General features: G+C 45.1%; 1 protein-coding gene across 9 annotated transcripts in view; it reads right to left on the bottom strand.

The window, feature by feature from the left end:
- The window catches only part of DCAF1 (DDB1 and CUL4 associated factor 1), a 97,166-nt gene extending 87,421 nt beyond the window's left edge, over positions 1–9,745 (bottom strand). For 5 of the 9 annotated variants that reach the window (XM_089919405.1, XM_022572992.3, XM_089919401.1 and 2 more), the window contains exons 1-2: positions 9,621–9,745; positions 826–943 (exon numbers count right to left, since the gene is read on the bottom strand). In XM_089919405.1, coding sequence (XP_089775531.1) covers positions 826–935 — 110 coding nt within the window. In that variant the 5' untranslated portion in view covers positions 936–943; positions 9,621–9,745. Of the gene's footprint in view, positions 1–825; positions 9,475–9,620 lie in introns of those variants that run through there. The other 4 variants (XM_022572991.3, XM_089919400.1, XM_089919403.1 and 1 more) reach the window with 4 other exon arrangements.
- Between the last annotated feature and the right edge of the window lie 12,685 nt (positions 9,746–22,430).

Genomic DNA, 22,430 nt, shown 5'->3' on the forward strand with positions numbered 1-22,430 from the left:
AGGGCCTAAGAGGAAAGGGAAGAAATTTTAACAAGGTTCAAGAAGTAGAGAGATAAAAGACTAGTTCTGACAGGGAAAAAATATGGATTGAGAATTCATGAAGTGAGCCTTCCTTCCTTCCTTTCTTTCCTTCCTTCCTTCCTTCTGTCTTTCTGTCTCTCTCTCTTTCCCTCCCTCTCTCCCTTCCTTCCTTCCTTCCGCTCTCTCACTTTGCTTCATCTGGGTAGCCAGAAATTATTTTGCTCTGAGAAGTGAGAATAAACTAGAGAAAGTGAAAAGAGAAGAAAGAGAATTACTGAAGGCCCATTCTATTCTCCTGAGAAGCTATTTAATGGTCTACATTATGCCAATGCTTATGCAGGGTCTGAATGAGTGTTGTAAGGTCAGACCCAATGACCCCATTGATTTTCTGGCAGAGTATCTTTTCCAAGAACAATCCTGAAATGCAGTGAAACTTTAAAGATCTCGTGTCATATGCTTTTACAGAGCTGGAGATGAGTTTAACATTGTAATTTGGAAAATTGCTTTAAAAATGCTTTTCTAGTTTTGGGGAAATTTTTTTCTTCCTGCAAACAAATATTTTATTAGTAGAACCATTAAAAAAACTTCTATGGAAAAAAAACCAAAAGAATTCACAAAGTGAAAATGTTCTATAACATTCTCCAATTTTTCCTTTTTTTTTTTTCATTTTTGGCCACGCTGTGTGGCTTGCAGGATCTTAGTTCCCCAACCAGGGATTGAACCTGGGCCCACGGCAGTGGACTGCCAGGGAATTCCCAATTTTTCCTTTTTTTAAAAAAAAAAAAACAACTTAATTGTTCATACCTGGTAAGGATAGGTACCATGTCCTGCCCACTGCCATGTTCCTTTTCCCACTGCTCCAGCAGGGTAGTGAGCTCAGCTTTGGAGTCCACATGTACCGCTACTGTAGTCATGACTTGGCCTAAGGAAGCAAAAAAAAAAAAAGAAAAACACACACACACAAATGAACACAGGCAAATAAACTTGACATACTTCCTATGAAAAGAAAAGTGAGGAGGGACGAAAAAAGGGATGCACAAGCAAGGGAAATAACTAAAAGCATGGGAAATTTAACCCTTGGACCCTGTAGATAATTTTATTTGTGGTACAGTGGGAAACCCAGGATTGGGAGCCTGGATACTCATCAAGTCATGACAAGTCTTTTCTTCTCTCTCAACCTCAGTTTGCTAGACTGTCAAATGAGACAGGGTACTGGATCAAAATCATGATTCTTAACCTTTCTAGGATCAGGAATTCCTGAGAATCAGACAAAACCTATGGTTCCTTTCTCCCCTCAGAAACACACATACAGGTATCCCTGCTTTTCAGAGAAGTTCGCTTTATGCCATTTCGTTTTTATGAAAGAACTACATTAGTATCTGGTTTCGTTAACCCAAAGAAATCTGAAGAGGACTTCTGCTTTTACGAAAAAAGGCGAAAAGCAAAAACAGCGCTGTGTTTGCTTTGCAGCGCCATTATAAATGCAGTGTGCACCCCAAGCAGTGAGAGTGGCCCCGCCAAGCTCCTTCCATGGGAACTACATTCGACAGCAAGCTGCTACAGCTTTGAATTGTGCCTGTGAGCATCTGTGCTTTATCTCAATTTCTGTACATCCCTGAGCAAGATGTGCCCTAAGGTAATTGCCTCTTCAAGTCATTTCAGCTTACGAAAGGTTTCACAGGAACACTCTACAACCTGTACCTATACACCACATGTATAATAATCCCAAGTCTAGATCTCTGGTCCAAAGCTTTGAGGCTTTTTTTTTTTTTTAAATACAGAATACAGCAAAAACTACTCCCAGAAATATTTTGCTCTTGTAAGTCTTCAGGGAAAGTTCTATGACAGATAAGCAACACATTCCTGTTAATTCTTAACAACAGATCAAGAACTGAAGTGGATATCATTACCAACATGAAAGCTAAGAAAGAATATTATAAACCCATTCGTCCTTCAGCCTTCCTAATCTGTCTCACAGCTAGCTGATCTTCTGGAAGGATAAGAGGCTGGAGAAAGGCATAAAAAGTTGCTGGGTTGAGTGATCAGCCCAGGGGTACAAAAGGACAGGGACATGAGACAGGCTCTGAAGGAGCCGCATGTGACATCCACACGGGGAAGAGAGGTTTATAAGGAACTCCAAAAGGAATAAATGAGACCCAAACGTTTAGATGGTTTACAGATCAACTTCTTTGCCAAAGCACTCTTAGGATCAAAATGTCAAATCCTGCCATGCAAAATGTGTATTTTCACAGAAATAGCAACTGTTCTGTAAAAAGTTTCAGTCCACAAAGGCATTACTAGCTCATCTAGGATTATTGTTCACTCTTCTACCATAAGACCAAAAGAAATATATTTACCACCAACTCTCGAAATTTTAAACCTTTATGTTTTAATCAAGTTGACGCAATTCTAATAGTAGAGTGATTCATGTCACCTGAGCTACCCCTTACTCCAAAGGATATTTCCAAAAAAGAAAAGAAAAAAAGTTAAAATGCTTTTCTACAAAGAATCCACATTTTCAGTCTTTCTGGCCAAAGATATACTACAGATGTGACCAACTAATATGGATTTCTGACCTTAACTTGAAAGACCTAGGCTGTATTTCTGATTGCAATCTACTAACTATATATGCATTTTTTAAAATAAATTTAATAGGAATAATTATAGATTTGTAAAAAAAAAAAAAAAAGTTGCAAAGATAGTAGGGAGAATTCCCATATACCCCTAACTCAGTTCAGGTTTCCCTAATGTTACCTTATTTTATAGTGATATGGTGTCAAAATTAAGAAACCAAAAACTGGTACATTATCTTAACTAAACTCCAGACTTGATTCAGATTTCACCAGTTTTTCCATTCATGTCCTTTTTCTGTTCCAATATCTCATCCAGGCTACTACATGACATTTAGTTTTCATGTCTCCCTAGTGTCCTCTGGTCTCTGACAGTTTTTGAGTCTTTCCTCGTTTTTATGACCTTGCCAATCTGGAGGAGTGTTAGCCAGGGGGTAGAGAGGGGCAATAATTTAACCAATTTTTTTCAACAGTAAAATTTTATGCTAAGGTAAGAGACCTAGAGACTGGGCAAAGTAGTAATATGTGGTAACAACAAAATTAATCTCTTAAGACACATCCTAAAAGTGCAGGAGAGAGATGGCTTTACTGGTACATTCTACCAAACATTTAAAGAAGAATTAAGATCAATCCTCAAATTCTTCCAAAAATTGAAGAGGAGGGACACTTCCTAATTTATTACATAAAGCCAGCATTGCCCTGACACCAAAGACAGATAAAAACATCACAAGAAAACTATAGACCAACATCTTTTATGAAAATAGATGCAAAAATCCTTAACAAAATACTAGAAAGATGAATGCAGCAGCATATTAAGAGGATTAGATATCATGACCAAGTGGGATTTAACCCAGGAATACGAGGGTGGTTTGACATATGAAAATCAATTAAAGTGGGCTTCCCTGGTGGCGCAGTGGTTGGGAGTCCACCTGCCGATGCAGGGGACACCAGTTCGTGCCCCGGTCTGAGAGGATCCCACATGCTGCGGAGCGGCTAGGCCCGTGAGCCATGGCCGCTGAGCCTGCACGTCCGGAGCCTGTGCTCCACAATGGGAGAGGCCACAACAGTGAGAGGCCCGCATACCGCAAAAAAAAAAAAAAAAAAAACCCAACAGCTAACATTATACGCAATAGTGAAAGACTGAAAGCTTTCCCCCTAAAATCAGAAATAAGACAAAGATGCCTGCTTTCACCACTTAAACACTGTACTGGAGTTCTAGCCAGAGCAACTGGACAAGAAAAATAAAAGCAATCCAAGTTGGAAAGGAAGAAGTAAAATTATCTTTATTCACAGGTGACATGACCCTATATATAGTAAATCCTAAAGAATCTATAAATAAAAACTATAGTTAATAAACAAGTTAGCAAAGTTACAGGATATAAGATTAACACACAAAAATTAGTTGTATTGCTATGTACGAGCAATAAACAATCCAATATGAAATTAAGAAAACAATTTCACTTAAAATAGCACTAAAAAGAACAAAATGCTAAGGAATCAATTTAAGCCAAAAAGGCACAAGACTTCCACAAGGAAAACTACAAAACATTGCTAGAATAACTTAGAGAAGACCTAAATAAATGGAAAGACATCCTGTGTTCATGGATTAGAAGACTTAATATTGTTAAGAAGGCAATACTCTCCAAAGTGGTCAACCGTCAGTACAATCCCTACCAAAATCCCAATGACCTTTCTTGCATTAGTGCAAACATCAATCCTAAATTTATATGTAATTGCAAGGGATCCTGAATAACCAAAACAATCTTGAAAAAGAAGAAAGTTAGAGAATTCACACTTCCGACTTCAAAACTACAAAGTTCGATCATCAAAATAGTATGGTACTGTCATAAGGAAAGACATACATACCAATGCAATAGAATTGAGAGTCCAGAAATAAAATCTCACATTTATGGTCAATTGATATTCAACAAGTGGGCCAAAACCAGTCAACAGGGAAAGAATTTGTTGAAAGACCATTAGACCATTACTAGAAAGACCAATGTTCTTTCAACAAATTGTGCTGAGACAACTGGATATCCACATACAAGGGAATGAAGTCAGACCCTTGCCTCACACCATGTACAAAAACTACCTCAAAATGAATCAAAGACTTAAATATAAGAGCTTAAACTATAAAACTCTTAGAGGTAAATCTTCATGACTTTGAAATTGGCAAGGGATTTTCATTTGACATCAAAAGTATAAGCAACAAGGGAATAGATAAATTGGACCTCAACATTTAAAACTTTTGTGCGTCAAAGTACATTATCAAGAAAGTGAAAAGACAACCCACAGAATGGAAGAAAATCTTTGCAAATCATATAGCTGATAAGGATCTAGTATCCGTAATATATAAAGAACTCCTACAACTCAACAATGACAAAAAAACCTGATTCAAAAATGGGCAAAGGACTTGAACAGATATTTCTCCAAAGAAGATATACAAATGGCCAACAAGTACATGAAAAGATGTTCAACATCATTAGCCATTAGGGAAATGAAAAACAAAACCACAATGAGATACCAATCATACAACTAGGATGACCAAACGCAAAAAATTAGAAAACAAGCACTGGCAAGGGTGTGGAGAAACTAGAATGTACACTGCTGATAGGAATGTAAAATGGTACAGCAGCTATAGAAAACAGTTTGGTGGCTCCTCAAAAAGTTAAAAAAAAAAAGTTAAACACAGAATTACCATATGGCCCAGCAGTTCCACTCCAAGTTACATACCCCAAAAAATTGAAAACAGATATTCAAACACTTGTACACAAATGTTCAAAGCATATTCACAAGAGCCAAAAGGTGGAAACAACCCCAAATGTTCACCAACAGATAAATGGATAAACAAAATGTGGTTATATTCATACAATGCAGTATTATTCAGCCGTAGAAAGGAATGAAGTACTGAGTCATGTTACAGCTGTGGATGAACCTTTAAAACAATACGCCAGGCGAAAAATGTGAGACACAAAAGGTCACATAGTCTATGATTTTATTTATATGAAACATTCAGAATAGGTAAATCCATATACAGAAAGCTACCTAGTGGTTGCCAGGGACTTGGGGGAGGGGGAAATAGGGAGTGACTACTTAATGAATGTAGGGTTTCCTTTTGGGGTAATGAAAATGTCTTGGAACTAAAAGAGGTAATGGTTGCACAACATTGTTAATCTACTAAATGCAACTGAATTGTGCACTTTAAAATGGTTAATTGTTAATTTATGGTATGTCAATTTTACCAAAATTTTTTTTTTTAATGGGGGGAAGAAAGGTCCAGGAGGGAATGCCTCTTGGATAACTTAAGCAATCAGCCTAGTAGGGCTTATAAAGGCAAAGTTTAAAAGAAATACTACCTCTAACAAAGGTCAACTCAAGGGCATTAAAATAGTAAAATTTTAGGGCTTCCCTGGTGGCGCAGTGGTTGAGAGTCCGCCTGCCGATGCAGGGGACACGGGTTCGTGCCCCGGTCCAGGAAGATCCCACATGCCGCGGAGAGGCTAGACCCGTGAGCCGTGGCCACTGGGCCTGCGCGACCAGAGCCCGTGCTCCGCAACGGGAGAGGCCACAACAGTGAGAGGCCCGCGTACCGAAAAAAAAAAAAAAAAGTAAAATTTTAGAGTTCAATTTAGAAACACACATGTACTTCTGGTATCATTTTCAAAATTTCCAATTAACTATGCCTAAAAATAATTATAACTTTGGGAATATTCACTTGCCCAGGGAAAATATAAACTTAAAATAAAGGAATAGTATCAATGATAATTCATTTTACTCTCAATGAAAGATTAACAAAATGCAAAAGGTGCAGTAATCTTGTTATAGACAAGACAGTGAAGGTACATTACTCAATTCACCATGTTCCAAAGTGAGCTCTTTAGGTGGTATGCAGAACTTATGGCCTGTCTAATAGTGATACAATAGTTACCAATTACTGAATATCTGTATGAGATAGACATTTGGTTTAAGTAATTTATTTACATTATTCTGAATTTTCACAACCACCCTGCCCTTATTTTACAGATGAGGAAAAGGGCTCAGAGAAGTCCCCAAGACCACTCAATTGGTACTTGGTAGAAAAGGGGTTCAAGCATTCAAATCCCAACTCTGCCAACATACCTGTGAGATCTTGGTCAAGTTATTTAACTTCTCCAAATCTCAATTTCCTTATCTGTAAAATGGAAATAGTTGTTGCGAGGGTTAAATAATAACACTGTCCATACAATGGAATAATATAAAGCCCTACAAAAAATAAGTAGAGGGAATTCCCCGATGGTCCAGTGGTTAGGACTTGGCGCTCTCACTGCTGGGGCCCCGGGTTTGATCCCTGGTAGGGGACCTAAGATCCCGCAAGCCACGCAGTGCGGTCAAAAAAAAGTCTTTATCCTGAAGGATGCCTGCCAAAGTATTTAGGGGTGCTGTGTCTGCAACTTATTTTCAAATGGTTCCACAAAATAAATATATACCACATCTACCTACTAAGAGAAAGCATGGCAAAATATTAATAACAAGTGTTGAATCTAGATGAATAAATAAGTATTCATTTTCCATTCAATTTCATTTTACATGCAGAATTTATGGCCTAATAGTGATACAATAGTTACCAATTACTGAATATCTGTATGAGATAGACATCTGGTTAAGTAATTTATTTACATTATTCTGAATTTTCATAACCTGGGCTTCCCTGGTGGCACAGTGGTTAAGAATCCGCCTGCCAATGCAGGGGACCCAGGTTCAAGCCCTGGTCCGGGAAGATCCCACATGCCGCGGAGCAACTAAGCCCATGCACCACAACTACTAAGCCCGAGTGCCACAACTACTGAACCCCGTGCACCTAGAGCCCATGCTCCGCAACAAGAGAAGCCACTGCAATGAGAAGCCCATGCACCGCAACAAAGAGTAGCCCCCCCTTGCTGCAACTAGAGAAAGCCCACGTGCAGCAACAAAGACCCAACCCAGCCAAAACTAAATAAAGTAGGAGAAAACTAATAAGAATTTCCTTTCCTAATTTGGACCAACTCTCAGTACACTGTCAAGTGAGAAAAGCAAAGAACACTCTGCTTTTGCGTGTGTGTGTCTGTGTGTGTCTGTGTGTGTCCCTGGAAGAATATATAAGAAACAGATAATAACTATTACTTTTGTGGCAAGTAACTGATCTTCTGAAGGATAAAGGTAGAAGATTTTTGTCACTATATGTTACTATCCTAGCTCTACCATTTTCCACTATTTTGTTACCTTTTGTAACTTCTGAGTTAATCCATAAAACCTGTTCTCTTCTAATACACAATACTATATGGCCTATTTGGCAAAAACTATCCCAAAGCCTAAAAAAAAAGTTCACGCGGGGCTTCCCTAGTGGCGCAGTGGTTGAGAGTCCGCCTGCCGATGCAGGGGACACGGGTTCGTGCCCCGGTCCGGGAAGATCCCACATTCCGCGGAGCGGCTGGGCCCGTGAGCCATGGCCGCTGGGCCTGCGTGTCCGGAAGCCTGTGCTCCGCAGGGGGAGAGGCACCAGCAGTGAGAGGCCCGCGTACCGCGAAAAAAAAAAAGAAAAAGAAAGAAAGAAAGAAAAAAACCCACTGGGAAAAAACCCAAGTTTGGAGCTTCAAGTAAAATTTACCTAATAATTAGTATAACATATTAGATCATGTATAACAATACTCTATTACTGTCCATGACCATGACAGAAACAACATTGGTAACAAACCAACTTCAATCACTTCAAACCAACATGTGGTTCATTCCACCAGATTCCTCCTCAATAAAGTTTAACTACTGTACAGCAGATAACATAGTAAAACACTGTGCTCAGCAACTACTCAAGAAACGTTGATCATAAAAGGATTTCCTTCACAGTTCCCAAATTCTGTATCTATTATTTCCTTTACATCCAAAAATATATCACCACTCGAAAATGGATAAGTGTAATATACAAAACCCAAATCTTGACAGCGTCAAGAAGGATAGCAAATCGATTCCTAAAAAGTCTAATTATGCAAGCTTACAAAAACCTTAAAAGTAAACTGAGACAAGATTACAGGACAACACTGCCAATGAACCCCTCACTCTGTACATTAACAAAGCGTTTAGAACAGGAAATGCTGTTAATAATTAAAACTTGTAGACTAATTAAAAGGCTTCATTGAAAAGACAGTAAGGAAAAACTGAGGCAAACGTGACATAGTCAAGGACGAGTCATCTGGGACTCAAAAAGACCAAAACTACTTCTTCAGCACAAGCAAAAGCCAAGCGCTAACAGTGCAATAAGAGGAAGTGAGACGCAAACCGTCTAGGAAGAGGGAGTTAAGCAAATGCCTGACATCCAGTTAAAAACGACTGTAACCCCCGGAAACAGGATCCCGGGAAGCTTGGCGGGCACTCCAAGGTTTGGCTCTAAGCTGCAGGACCCGGACACCTCTCCTTCCACCCCTCCCCTCCATCATGGGGGCGGGGGTGTGTGTGTGTGGGAGGAGTGCCCAGAGAGCCCGCCCCCCCTCGCCGGACGAAGAGCCGGGCGGGTGCAAGGGGAGGTGGCACGCGGCCGAGGGAGGAGAGAGCCGGCCCAGGTGACTGGAGCTAAAGGCGGAGACACAGTATGGGCAGGGGACCGCCATACGACATGGAAGATGGAGCCACCCACCCCCACCCCCCGGCCCGTACGTAACGAAGACTGGGAGGACTGAGAGGTAAAAGGTGATGAGAGGAATGAGAGGCGCCCCTCCCCAAGACAGGGGTGGGCACACCCTTGCCCCCCAATCCGGGCGGAAGAGTTACTCTTGGAAAGCTTCTTTTGCGGACTATAGGAAGAACGTGGAGGCCCCGCCCCTGAGCCAAGAATCTGGAGGATGAAAAGTACTGTCAGGCCCCGGACCAAGCCTCCCGGGAGGCCCGGCCCGCCCCCTCCCAGCCAGCGGCCCAGGCAGGTGCCGCCCCTCCCCCAGCCCGGCGCCCACTCTCCCGCCCGACCATGCACCCTGTCTCCTCGCGCCCCTGCCACAGAGCCGTCTCCCTCCCTTCCCCACTCACCTTCCCGGGCGGCTCCGCCGCTCCCCGCTGACCCCGCCAGCGGCCACAGCTCACACACGCCGCTTCTGGTCCCGCACTCTCTCCCCCTCACTCACACACAACGCGACCGCGACTCCGGAGCGGCCCACATATTATGCGTCACTCGTTCGCTACGTACGCTGCGCGCGCGCGCGCGCATCACCCGACTTGGCGCGAGGCTTGCTGGCAGGAGGCGGGAGGAGAACGCCAGGGCAAGCGGAGGAATATCTACGAGCCGAAGTCGCGTGGAAAATGAAGTTCCGCCTCTAGGGGCGGAGCCCACCAAGTCTTGATTGGCGTGTGAGCAGTTTTGCCCCGCGCGTTGACTTCTGGGGTTTGTAGTTTTTAGTGTAAACGAGAACTGCTACGTACTCATTGGCTGCTCAGGAAGGCGGAAGCGAAAAGCGAGAGACTCGATTCTGCCAGCCCAAACGGCTGGATACCTCCCCAGTACTCTATTCGGCCCTGTGTGACAGGGAAGAGCCGTTGTTTTATTCTCCCATTGGCCCCGTTATACCTAGAACCTACCAGGATCTAAGAAAATATTTCCCGAAGTGTATGAGAAATCACATCAGTCATTAAGCAGAAGGCTCTGGTCTTCCTGTTCAAGACCTAGCCTGTAGGATCAATAAATATTTATCCTAGGTATTACATGTGAGGCAGAGAAAAGGAAAAAATCAAAAGGACATAGATTAAGGCAGAGCTGACCTCAGAGGTCATCTAATTCCTTTATTTTGCAGCTGGGAAAAGTGAGACCCGGAGAGAGTGACTTGACTCACATCACACAACCAATTAGCAGCAGAACCAGAACGACTCCTGACTCTGACTTGGGGATCCCTTTTTGGAGACGTGAAAGGTAAACTCCACAGCTGAGCAGAATCTCTCCCTGACAAGATCCTATCGACCCTTTATCTCTGGGAGTCCTGAGTAAGTTTCTGTGCATTTTTACGGAGTCCTCACAGTCAGCACTTTCACATGGGGAACATGGGACACAGCAAGCCGTCTGCCATGCTCAGGTTCCATAGCTAGATTAAGAAGCTAGCCAGAGCCTGGGTGCTGGGTCTCTTGATTCTGTTCCCCACCGGACCCCATTCCCCGCTTTCCAGAAAAGAGACTTCCCTCCTCTTAAGTATATAACTTGAAACAGGTGATACTCAGGCACAAAATTCTAGAATGTTGGGTGGCAGTGTGGCAGATGTGCCACCTCTCTGCAACGCTTTCACCTGCCACAACACATAGCTCTCTGTGCTTCTGGGACTTTGCCTGTAATGGCCACTACCATTACCTCTGACTTTATATAGCTCTGAGCCAAGTGTTTTAACCACACTTTTTCATATAACCCTCACTACCACCCCACAGGGTAGGTACAGTTTGCCGCCTACACAGATGAGAAATCTGAGCCCAGATTGGTGGCCCAAGGAATGGGGCCCAGGTTCATGGGTCCACAGGCTGGACTGATAACTTTCCTACATCGGTGCTACAGCAATCCTTCACCTGACTTTCCTGCCATGCCTCCCCGGGTCATGAACCCAAAATGCATGAGAGTGGAGCACTCAAGCCTTAGATACCCTCCCTTTTTCCATGATCTAGCCAGTGTGGTGGTGACTTCCCCACTGACTGAGGTCCTGAAACGCAGATCCCTTGTGGGAACCCAGGTTCCAGCTTGCCTCCCCTTGGCACAGCCTCAGCCTGCCACCAGATGGCACTGCTCCCCTTCAGAAAATCAGCCTGGGGCCCTGGGTAAATGATGGGAATAAGGGGCATGCCAGAGGGCCTTTGGAGAAGCCAGGGCCCAGGAGGCTAGGGAAGCAGAACAGGAGCTATATAAGACCTGTCTAGCAACTGCTTCCTCCATAATCTCTGTTCTATAATGCCTGTGCCCCCCATACCTCTGCCGAAAGCCCCCCCACATACCTGCAGCCGCAGACCTGCAGGTACTTCCAGACTCCCGCTCTGGGAAGGAGAAAAGACTGCCCTCAGGTTTTCTGGGCTGCAGACACATTTCAAGCACACTCACTGTCACATTTCGTAGGCCAAGGTAACATGTGCCAGAGACACAAGCATGCACTACCATGCACTGGCACCAGTCCTCACAGCCAACACTTTCACATCTAAGTACGTGCAAGTACAAAGCTACAGATAAATCAGGCCCCCACACCCATCTTGACCTGGCACATCACACCTGAATCATTGGATAAAGAGATTCCTTGGCCTCTTTAGAAGAACATTTCTGGACTCTCCCTCTGCTCTGCGTGTGCCCATCTCCCCTTATGGTATGCCTCAAAAAGCAGCAGCCACCATCCAAAAGGGCAAGAAGTCATGCTTGCAGGGCTGCCCAGTGGCAAAGGGAGAGCAAGAGCAGCCCAGCCCTGGTCCCAGCACGAAGGGCTACAGACTTAGGTATGCTCCGACCTGCCCTCATCCCCACACATGCCCATGCACTGGGGTAGGAAAATCAACAGCACCACGTCCTCTGAGCTTCAGGATGCTCCTCCTCTTTCCCCTATCCTCTGTCTCCCGCATCTCCCCCTCTTCCCTTTTCCACCACCCCTTCTTTCCCTTCACTTACTTCCAGGTTCACCAGACCCAGGTGCTCCCATTAGCCCTTCGCCACCCTGGTGCCACCACAACTCCTGTGCCTCCTCCTGTCCCACATCTATTCCCACTCTGTTTGCTGAGCAAGACTGCTACTGCAAGTGTCCGGGAGTCACAGGAGCCACCGAGGAGAGGCTCGGGGCTTCCAGGCTCTGGGGACCCCAGCCTGGACAAAAAAGGGAATTCAATCAATCACTTGGTGCCCTCCCCCTTCCTGGGAGCCCCTACAGCCTCCTAGAAAGATGGAACACTACCCCTGTTGCCCAAGAGGTGTGCAAAGCAACCACCCCGTATGACTGCATCCACATCCACCATTCTCATTTCACAGAGTGAGAAACTGAGGCTCCACCTCGTCCAGTGGCCACAGATGCTGCAGTCTCCAGAAGTCAGTACCATCTCCTGCTCCCACAGGCACAAGTTCATAGAGGGGCCTAAGACTCAGGTGAGAAATGAAGCAACGACCCCCCAGCCCCGCCCCAATTCCCACATACCAGGATCCCAGCCAGAGTGAGGAGCCCCCAGAAGAGCCCCATGCAATATTGAGGACATGCTTATATATTTTAAATTATTCTTTATCTGAAATTAAAATTGAACCGGACATTCTATATATTATCTAGCAGCCCCACCTCAGAACCACTGCTCAGCCACAGACCCCAAGGACTCCCCTTGATGGCCCCCATGGCCTCACTTAAATCACCTGCAAAATAGAAGTAAATCAGAACAGCTGCCTCCCAATGGGTCTCATTAAAGATTAGACGGGCCAAGCAGTCAAGGTTGCCTTATCCGAAAGCTGATCTGGGTAATATCAGGCTCAAAGTCCTCCCTTCTCCCCGTTCTCTCTTTAACCCTATCACCGATGGTGACAGATAAGAAAATAGTTTCTTTGCCTCTTTATTGGGCAGAGTTTGCAGAAGGAGATAGGTCAGCACTTGAGTCTAGCTTTGGAGGTAGACAGACCTGCATCCTAACACTAGTGCTCCCGTAATTGGCCTAATTACTTCACCTCTCGAGCTTCAGTTTCTCCAGCTGGAAAATGGGAATAACACCTCCTTTCTAGCATTGTTATGAGGACTAAGTGGAACCATGCCTGTAAAGTGCTTAGCTTGGGTTCTGGCACACAGGAGGTGCTAGCTAAGTGGTGGCTATTTCTATTGTGATTACTCTTGGTCTGTGGCTGACCCTATTGCTGTTCTTCAGGACTACCTCAGCCCTGGCTGATTTCTCTTTGCCCCCGGTACTACTGCCTGCTGGAAGAGCTCAAGCTTTCCTCATCAAAATGAGAAATGAGCTCCTTACCAGAAAAATCCTGGGACACATTTTCAGATACATTGGGAAGTAGTGGAGTAACCACTCTTAGGGACCATCTGTCTACTCTCTGTCCCAGCACAGAACTAAAAACTGCGTGGGTCAGAGGGTGGATTTTTTTTTTTAACATCTTTATTGGCGTATAATTTCTTTACAATGGTGTGTTAATTTCTGCTTTATAACAAAGTGAATCAGCTATACATATACATATATCCCCATATCAGAGTGTGGATTTAAGAGGATCTGCTCCTAGGCCTCCTCATGCCTGAAAAGGCTGCCGTCAATCAAGGGTGAGGGCAGTCAAGGCCAAGGAGCTCCTTAGATGTGAATTCAGACATGTTGCCCTCCCCAAACCAGCCTGTCGACCCTGCCTCCCTGCTGAGATGAAGCCTGCATCTGGAACCCTGCCCAGAGTGCATTCACTGTCTTCCCTGGGGTCCTCTGGCAGGATGGCGATGTCACAATCAAAGTAGAGTCCAGAGAGGATGGCCAGAGATGGTGTCCCCTGGGCCACCCTCACAATGGACCCGCCCAGCACAAACAGGGGCTGGAGCATGAAAAGCCCCAAATTCTGCCCTCCATCTACTCCCAGGACCTGTCAGATCCCTGAGCCTGGCTGCCAGTTATCATCCTTGCTGACTCCTGGGGCCCTGCTCTACCCAGAGGCTATGCTCCAGGTAAGAGTTAGAGGTTGGGGAACAAGTACAGGGGAGGTAAGGAACCTCTTTTGCCTCAGGTTTTTAGAATTGTAAATCCTTCCGGGAAGAAACAACAGTGGAGTCAGCATTGGAGAGAGAAGCCCTTGGATTTTGATAATGCCTGTTTGTAAGCACAAGACTTTTCTACAGGACTCAGGGATCTCTGGCCTGACCCACCTGAAGGTACTCTGGGGACTGCTGGAGTAGGCCCTGAGGAAGACTCAGGTCAGATAAAGCTTCCCACCCTATCAGTTCTTTCACTTTGAAAGGCCTGGAGCAGAATGACTTTGATGGAAGAAAGCTGATCTGACCGTCAATTCAGATGTCAGAGATCCACCACCACCACCTGAAGTAATCACCTACTGCCCCACCCCCAAACCTGGCCATGTTGGACCTGGACCCCAAAGAGATATTGCCAGATATAGCCAGGAGTATCCAGTTAGGCCTGGGAGCCGAAGTTATCAAGGGGAGGTGTTTCTAGGTGCAGAGGGTGTCCTGGGCTCTTACTATGAGGCAGTTCCTCTTCATTCCCTCAGAGGTAGGGGTGTCTCTCCATGAAAAGTCACATGATGTTCCTGGGGGGAGCCCCTCTGCCCAGCTCCTGCTTCACCAGGCCCAAACTTGTCACAGGATAGCCTTTTGTGAAGTCACAAAGCTGGCTGCTTCCCACAGGACCAGGGACCGGGACAATCAGGGACTACTGGGCATGACTTGGGGAGATGGAAGGCTTCAGAAGTGGCCTTTGGACTCTGGAGAGGAGTCTTGAAGGGCTTAGGTTGTAGGGGGTGAAGGGATCTGTTGGAGACCTGGGGAAGAAGACAGTTTCTCAGATTCTGGTCATTGCCAGGAGGTGAGAACAGCTGGGGCTTGGGGCTGTGGTCTTTGGCTATGGGTTTGTCCCTCAAGACCCAGGGGGAGGGTGGGAAAGGAGGGCCCTGCCCCAAATAAGTACATATAAAGGTCCTTTTCACTGGTGTTCTGGATGTTCCATGGCAAAAAGAGGTTAAGACCTCTGTCTGAGCTGGGGACCAGATCTTCCCCTCAGCGCAATCCATCCATGATCATCTACTTATTGAATATTCCACCTGCTTCTTGGGCAAGCACATGCGGCCAAATTCTGTTGCATTAATAAGCAGCCCTGATGGCCTTGGGGCACCTTCACCTGTTGGGCTGCTCAGAGGAAGAAGGGATAAAAGACTATCAAGGAGAAGAAATGCAAGTCCCCAGCGTTCACTCTCTCTGGAGTGTTGAGATTCTCACCACCAGAGGAGCAAACCCAGGGGAGAAAACAGGAGGGAGGAGAAAGCTTCACTACAGAAAGTGTGGAAAGTCATCCACTGTTGTCAAAGGTCACAGTTGGTATGTGGAGGATGAGGAGAGCCACTTGATGGGAGCCCTGTTCTAAAAACCAATGAACAAAACTGTTTTCCGTGAAGTTAAGGATTCCTGTGCCTAGCCCTGTACCTGAATCCCTTGGACTGAGGAGGATGCAGCACACAGTGGAGATGACAGGTCCTGTCCTCAAGGGCCCATAGTCTAGGGACTGAGTGAGCGTGCCCAGCTTCCTCCCTTAAAGAGAAGGCTAATGTCCCAGGAATGTGGCCCAAAGTCCCAGGAAATGGTGGGGCAGCCTAGAATCCAGGGACCCCACCTCCCAGGCCAAGGCCTTACATTTCCCTGAAGGTAAGAACAGACTAGAATCTTGAGGGCTTTTGACAATTGAGCCAAGGCAGCTTCACACTGCCCTTCAGGGTCTGCAAGTCTGAGTCTTGGGGTCACTCATTCTTTTGAGAGTGACTCTTCCTCACGTGGCTCCTCTCTTGGCCATTTTTGTTGCTGCATTCAAGAAGGCCTCCAGAGAGAACCTCCTGCTGTCTGCTCCATAAAGCCAGTGGGTATGCTGTGGGGATAGACCTGGCCTGAGGGGTAAGCGACTAGAGGGTGACTCTGGGTAAGTTTCCCCATCCATCCCTCATAAGTTTACTAGATCCATGGTTTTCAAATTTTGATAGCATTATTTTAGCACAGAATCTTTTTATTTTAACGCAGTGAAATCTTGTACACCTGTTCATTAAGTAGATAAGAGAGCCATGTTGGTAGTTGCAGGACATGGTGTGTCAGAGTCCCTACCAATTCTGAAGAACCCCCTACAGTTCCAATAAACTCAGTTTGAAAACCACATGCCACATGGCTTCCAGACACTTCCAGGTTTGACCTGCCATGAATTTGTGGCTTCAAAGCCCAGGCTTCATGGAGGATGAGAACAGGCCAAGGAATGCCATGTTTAGTGGCCCCCTCAGAGCACTGCCATGAGTACCTTCCCCCACTACCACTTCCAGTTCCTGGTTCTGACTCAGCTTATTTACAACTGCCAATGCATCCCCAAGCCCACCTCTCACCTGATCTTCTGCTGCCAACTTTGCTTCTCTCTTGCGGGCTCTAAAATCAGCATCTAAGCTTCTGTGGCCCGAAGTCCACATAGGAGTCCTAAGTCAGGAGCACAGCAGGCACCTTTCTGTAGCTGAGTTCAGTAGGCAGAAAACAGGAGACTCCCTTCCTTCAGGTAGCATTCAGCTTTGCTTGACTCTCTTCTGAGACCCTTGTAGCTTCCAGAATTGTCCTTGTCCTTTTTTTTAATACGGAACATTTTTGGTTTTGTGAGGCTGATAGCCTCACCTAGGAGCCAGAAAAGGCCCAGGGCAGCCTGGGTGGGGGACAAACCCTGTCCTCCCCAGTTCTTTTCCCCTAAGATGCAGAGCAGAGAGGACCCAGGCAAGGTGGGCTCTCCACACCACAAGCCAGGGCAGGCCTGGATTCCAGGGGCTTTTGTTCCAGAGAATCTCTGAGAAGCATCATGGCCTTGGCTACTTTCAGGAGGACAATGAATTCAGGAGAGCAGAGTAATGATGCTGTAGAGCTTGTTACAGAGAAAGGCAGCTACATTGCAGCTGAGAACAGAGGCTGCTCTGCCTTTATGGCAGGGGAGGCATGGCAAAGAGCAGACACTCCCCACCGCCAGGTGAGCCGTGGTGAGGGAATGAACAAGGATCCTTAGTAAGCCGACAGGCTAATGTGAGGTTCCCAGGCTTGGCTGCACATTTGAATCACCTGTGGTGCTCTTCTGACCAACCAGTGCTAGAACCCTGTTCCAGGCCAATTAAAGCAGTATCTCTACAGGTGAGGCGCAGCCATCTTTGTTTTCCGAAGCTCCCCAGATGATTAATTTACAGCCAAGGCAGAGAACCAGTGGCCTAGGAGGAGAGATTAGCATTAAACAGGATGTGGGCATAATGGTCTTCACCATGAGGTGGGGCCTAGAGGCTTGAAATCCTGGAGGCCAAGTAAGCTGGGCCCTGCTGTCACTGGAAGCCATGGGACCCCCTCTTACCCACCTACCTACACAACCACCCACCCGCCACACACAAACTAGAGCATCTATTTTGGGGAAAACAGGACAGAAGTCTCAGGGATCCAGCTCCAGGGAAGGAGAGTGTGCACTCTGGTTTAGAATCTTGTCCCTGCCCCTCTCTAGCTGTGTGGCCCTGACAGCCCTTCTGAGTCTCAATCCTCATCTGTAAAATGAGGCAATATTGCCTGTTTTGAGGGTGGTTGCAAGGAAGCACCCGGCTCACAGGAAGAGCTCCAGAGATGGGGCTGTTAGCAGCAGTAGCAGCCCAAACTCAGTCTGTCAGCACAGGCAGGGCCCTAGTGATCACCTGTCCAATCCCTTGGTTTTTTACACAAAGACCTCAAAGTCCAGAGGGGAGAAATTTTCGCAGGCCATGCAGCCAGCCAGAACCATAATCTCCCTCCACCCAGGCAGCTTTGCATCATAGTGCCCTTCCTGTGTGTGGCTTTAGCTCCCCTCATCCAGCAAAACCCTGAAAATGAGTACTGGGGCTTCTGAAGAAGCAAGCAAAGATTTTAAAATACCTCTAGAATGTCTTATTTGAGATGCCTGGTTGATCCCCTTAGGGCAGAGGGTGTGCTCAGCCTATCTGGCTACTTGGCCCTAATGTGCTGTTTGTCTCCAGTCCCTTTTGACGTTCTTGGTACTTTGGTGCCAACTGTGTGGCCCCCTGGGTATATAAGGACGCCACCCTGCCCCTGGAGCCTGGGCCTGGGGTTAGGAAGGGCAGAGAGGGCAGGGAAGAGGCATGGTTAGTTTTTAATATAAGCCTTTTTTGTACTCTGACTTTGAAGCCAAAGCATTACACTGAGCATGTACTACTTTGATAAAAAATAAAATTGGTATTGAAAAGTAAAACTCTGCATGTCATTATACATTTCTCAAAACCCATAGAATGTACAAGCACCAAGAGTGGTGGACTTTGGGTGACAATGATGTGTCAACGTAGGTTCATTGATTGAGAAAAACGCACCTCTGTGTTGGGGGATGCTGATGGCAGGGAGGCTGTGCATGTGTCGGGAAAGGGGGTTTTAGGGAACTCTACTTTCCGCTCAATTTTGCTATGAACTTAAAACAGCTCTAAAAAGAGTCTATTTATAAACAAACATAAATAAATAAAAGTAAGACTGACAAATGCAGAGAATAGTACCCTCCTCGTGGTGTTTGCAAGGATTACATGATCTAATGGACATAAAGGGCTTAGCCTGACCCCGGTGATTGCTCAATATGTGTTGGCTTTTGTGTTTTATTCTAAAGCCATCTCCGTCCCGTGGTTCCCTCTCAGGTGCCACTCATGGGAGGAAGATGGGAGAAACAGGCCTTTCCCATCCTTTATCTCAGGATGCTGAGGCACCAAAGCCTTTGTCACTAGCTCAATCACATGGTTTAACTGGTGATGCAACAGCCAGGCCTCTGGGGACAGTTTCTAACCTCTGTTGGGGCTGAAGTTTACACTCAGTCCAGACTCCTGACAGGTACTGAGCACCTACTTTGTGCAAGGTCCTATGCTCAGCCCTTTGAAGGTTTCCCTCATCCGTCCTATGAGGTAGGCATCATGCTCCATTTTGACAGATAAGTAAACTATGGCTCAGAGAAGTTGACTAGTGCAAGGCTGCTCAGCTCTAAGGACAAAGAGAACAGAGCTGTTTTCTCATCCATTAGGAAAGGAGACACAGGAGGTGAGCATTCAGCCAACACACCAGGGACTTCTTGGCCTGTGGCACTCAACCGTGCCCTTCAGCAGCCTCACGAAGATGCCACCTTGGAGAACAACATCTTCTTCCCAGCGGGGCTGGAGCAGCCCAGTGGCCTCCACCAGGTGTTGGGACACCTGCCCTGAGGAGGGATGAGGAAGCATGCCAGTTCCCCCTCTTAGAGGGCCTGGGGTTGGAGGTGCTGGAGCAGAAAGCCTGATTCCCCCTGGCCTACCACATCCTTTTTAGGCAGCTTATGCCTCCCTTTGTGAAGCCCTTGCCTGCTGCCTCCTCCAGGCGAAGGGCAGATGAGGAGGAGGAACTCTCCTGGAGGTCCAGACCTTCAGTGTGGTAGCTGGGCACAATCTGGGAAGGCCTCCTGCAGGTGGTATGAGGCTGCAAAGGAGGTTAAGAGAAATAGATGAAGGGAACCACAGGAAGAACCCAAACTCTGATTTCCCTCGGCCTCCTTAGAACTGCAGATGCATCTCTCTCTCCTGCTGCTCACTCGTTTGCTCATTCCTTCATTTATTCATTGAGCATCATGTGCTGGGCAGGAAACAGGGTCCTGCCTCATGTTCATAGGCTCTTAGGAGAGACAGCCACACAAAAAGCCTTACAATGTGACAAAGGCTACAATGAACATGTTCTGGGACCCCCAAAGGCTGCTTAAGAGGTTAGAGAATCCAGGACAGTTGACATGTAGCTCTTGAAAGTCCAGACTTATGTTTCTTAACTCCCAAATATGCTTACAAAGCAAATGAATGCTTTTTATAGGAAAAAGATGTTACTTTGATCTTAAACAATATTGAGTTCCCCAGTGTTGTGTTTGTAAGCCCCACATCCAACTATGGAACATTTTTTTCTGGATCCTAGTGGATCTTAGCTCTTTTTTTTCATTTTAAAATTGTGATAAAGTATACACAACATAAAATTGACCATCTTAACCATTATAAGTGTACAGTTAAGTGGTATTAAATACGTTCATAACGTGTAACCATCACCACCATCTGCCTCCATAACCTTAAGTCTTTTCATCTTGCAAAACTGAAACTCTATACCCGTTAAACAATACCTCCCCATTCTCTACTCCCCCCACCTCCTGGCAACCACCTGGCAACAACCAGGTGTTCTATGAATTTGACTAGATACTTCATAAAGTAGAATCATACAGTGTTTGTCTTTCTGTGACTGGCTTATTTCACTTAGCATAATGTCCTCAAGGTTCATTCATGCTGTAGCGTATGTCAGAATTTCCTTCCTTTGTAAAGTTGAATAGTATTCCAGTGTGTCTAAATACCATTTTTTGTTTATCTGTCTAGCTGTTGATGGGTACTTGGGTTGCTTCCACATTTTATCTATTGTAAATAATGCTGCTATGAGCGTGGGTGTGTAAATATCTGCTTTTAGTTCTTTTGGGTACATACTCAGCAGTGGAACTGCTGAATCATATGATAATCCCATTTTTAATTTTTTGAGCAACTGCTATACTGTGTTCCATAGTAGCAGTACCATTTTACATTCCCACCAACAGTGCACAAGGGTTGCAGTTTCTCCACATCCTTGCCAACATTTCTTATTCTTGTTTATTTCATTGCTAGCATATAGAAATACACAGTTGTGTATTGAGTTTGTATCTAATTTTCTGAATTCATTTATTAGTTCTGACAGTTTTTTGTGTGGAATCGTTAGTGTTTATCACATAAGGTCCTACCATCTGCAAACAGATTATTTTACTTCTTCCTTTCCAATCTGGATGCCTTTAATTTATTTTTCTTGCCGAATTGCTCTGGTTATCAATTTCAGTACTGAAGTGGCAAAAGCAGCCATCATCGACCTGTTTCTGTTGTTAGAAGAAAAGCTTTCAGATTTTCACCATTGAGTATGATTTTTGCTGTGGGTTTTTCATTTATGTTTTTTATTATGTTGAAGTAGTTTCCGTCTGTTCCTAGTTTGTTGAACATTTTAATCATGAAAAGGTGTTGAATTTTGTCAAATGCCTTTTCTGCATCAATTGAGATGATCATGTGCTTTTCCCCCTTCATTCCATTAATGTGCAGTGTTACGCTGATCGATTTTAGAATGATGAAACATCCTTGCATTCCAGGAAGAAATTGCACTCGGTTGTGGTGTGTAATCCTCTCAATATGCTGCTAAATTTAGTTTGCTAGTATTTTGTAGAGGATTTTAATTTTTTTTTATTTTATTTTATTTTTTTTTTTGTGGTACGTGGGCCTCTCACTGTTGTGGCCTCTCCTGTTGCGGAGCACAGGCTCCGGACACACAGGCTCAGCGGCCATGGCTCATGGGCCCAGCCGCTCCGCGGCATGTGGGATCTTCCCAGACCGGGGCACAAACCCGTGTCCCCTGCATCGGCAGGCAGACTCTCAACCACTGCGCCACCAGGGAAGCCCGTTGTAGAGGATTTTTACATCAGTGTTTATAAGGGGTAGTGGTATGCAGTTTTCTTGTAGTGTCTTTATCTGGCTTTTGTATCAGGGCCTCATAGAATGAGTTAGCAGGTGTTCCTGCCTCTTCAATTTTTTGGAAAAGTTTAAGAAGGATTGGTATTAGTTCTTCTTTAAATGTTTGGTAGAATTCACCAGCGAAACCATCAGGTCTAGGGCTTTTCTTTGCTGGAGATTTTTGATGACTGATTCAATCTCCTTACTAGTTATAGGTCTATTCAGATTTTCTATTTCTTCATTATTTAGTCTTGGTAGGTTTTATGTTTCTAAGGAATGTATCCATTTCATCTAGGTTATCCAAGTTGTTGGCATATAATTATTCGTAGTAATCTCTTACAATCCTTTTTATTTCTATAGAATCGGTAGTAATATTCCCACTTTCATTTCTTTTTTCTTTTTTAAGTACCAAAGATCTTTATTCTCAGGTCTGATACTGAATCTGTGGCTTCAGATAATGTCACTATTTTGAGAATTATCTTCATTCTTTGCAAGTCTTCAGCCACAAAGTTACACCTTATTCTCATAACAAGATAAGTGAATCAGGCTGGAAGGGGATTAAGGAGGTACACTGATGATAATAGCAAAGGGGAACACACACTTTTACAAGCATATTGTCCCAGTTA

This window comes from Delphinapterus leucas, chromosome 10, assembly GCF_059928025.1.
Source record: "Delphinapterus leucas isolate spDelLeu-1000000601 "Yukka" chromosome 10, BTC_Dleu_Yukka2, whole genome shotgun sequence".
In the NCBI taxonomy this organism is placed as follows: Eukaryota; Metazoa; Chordata; class Mammalia; order Artiodactyla; family Monodontidae; genus Delphinapterus; species Delphinapterus leucas.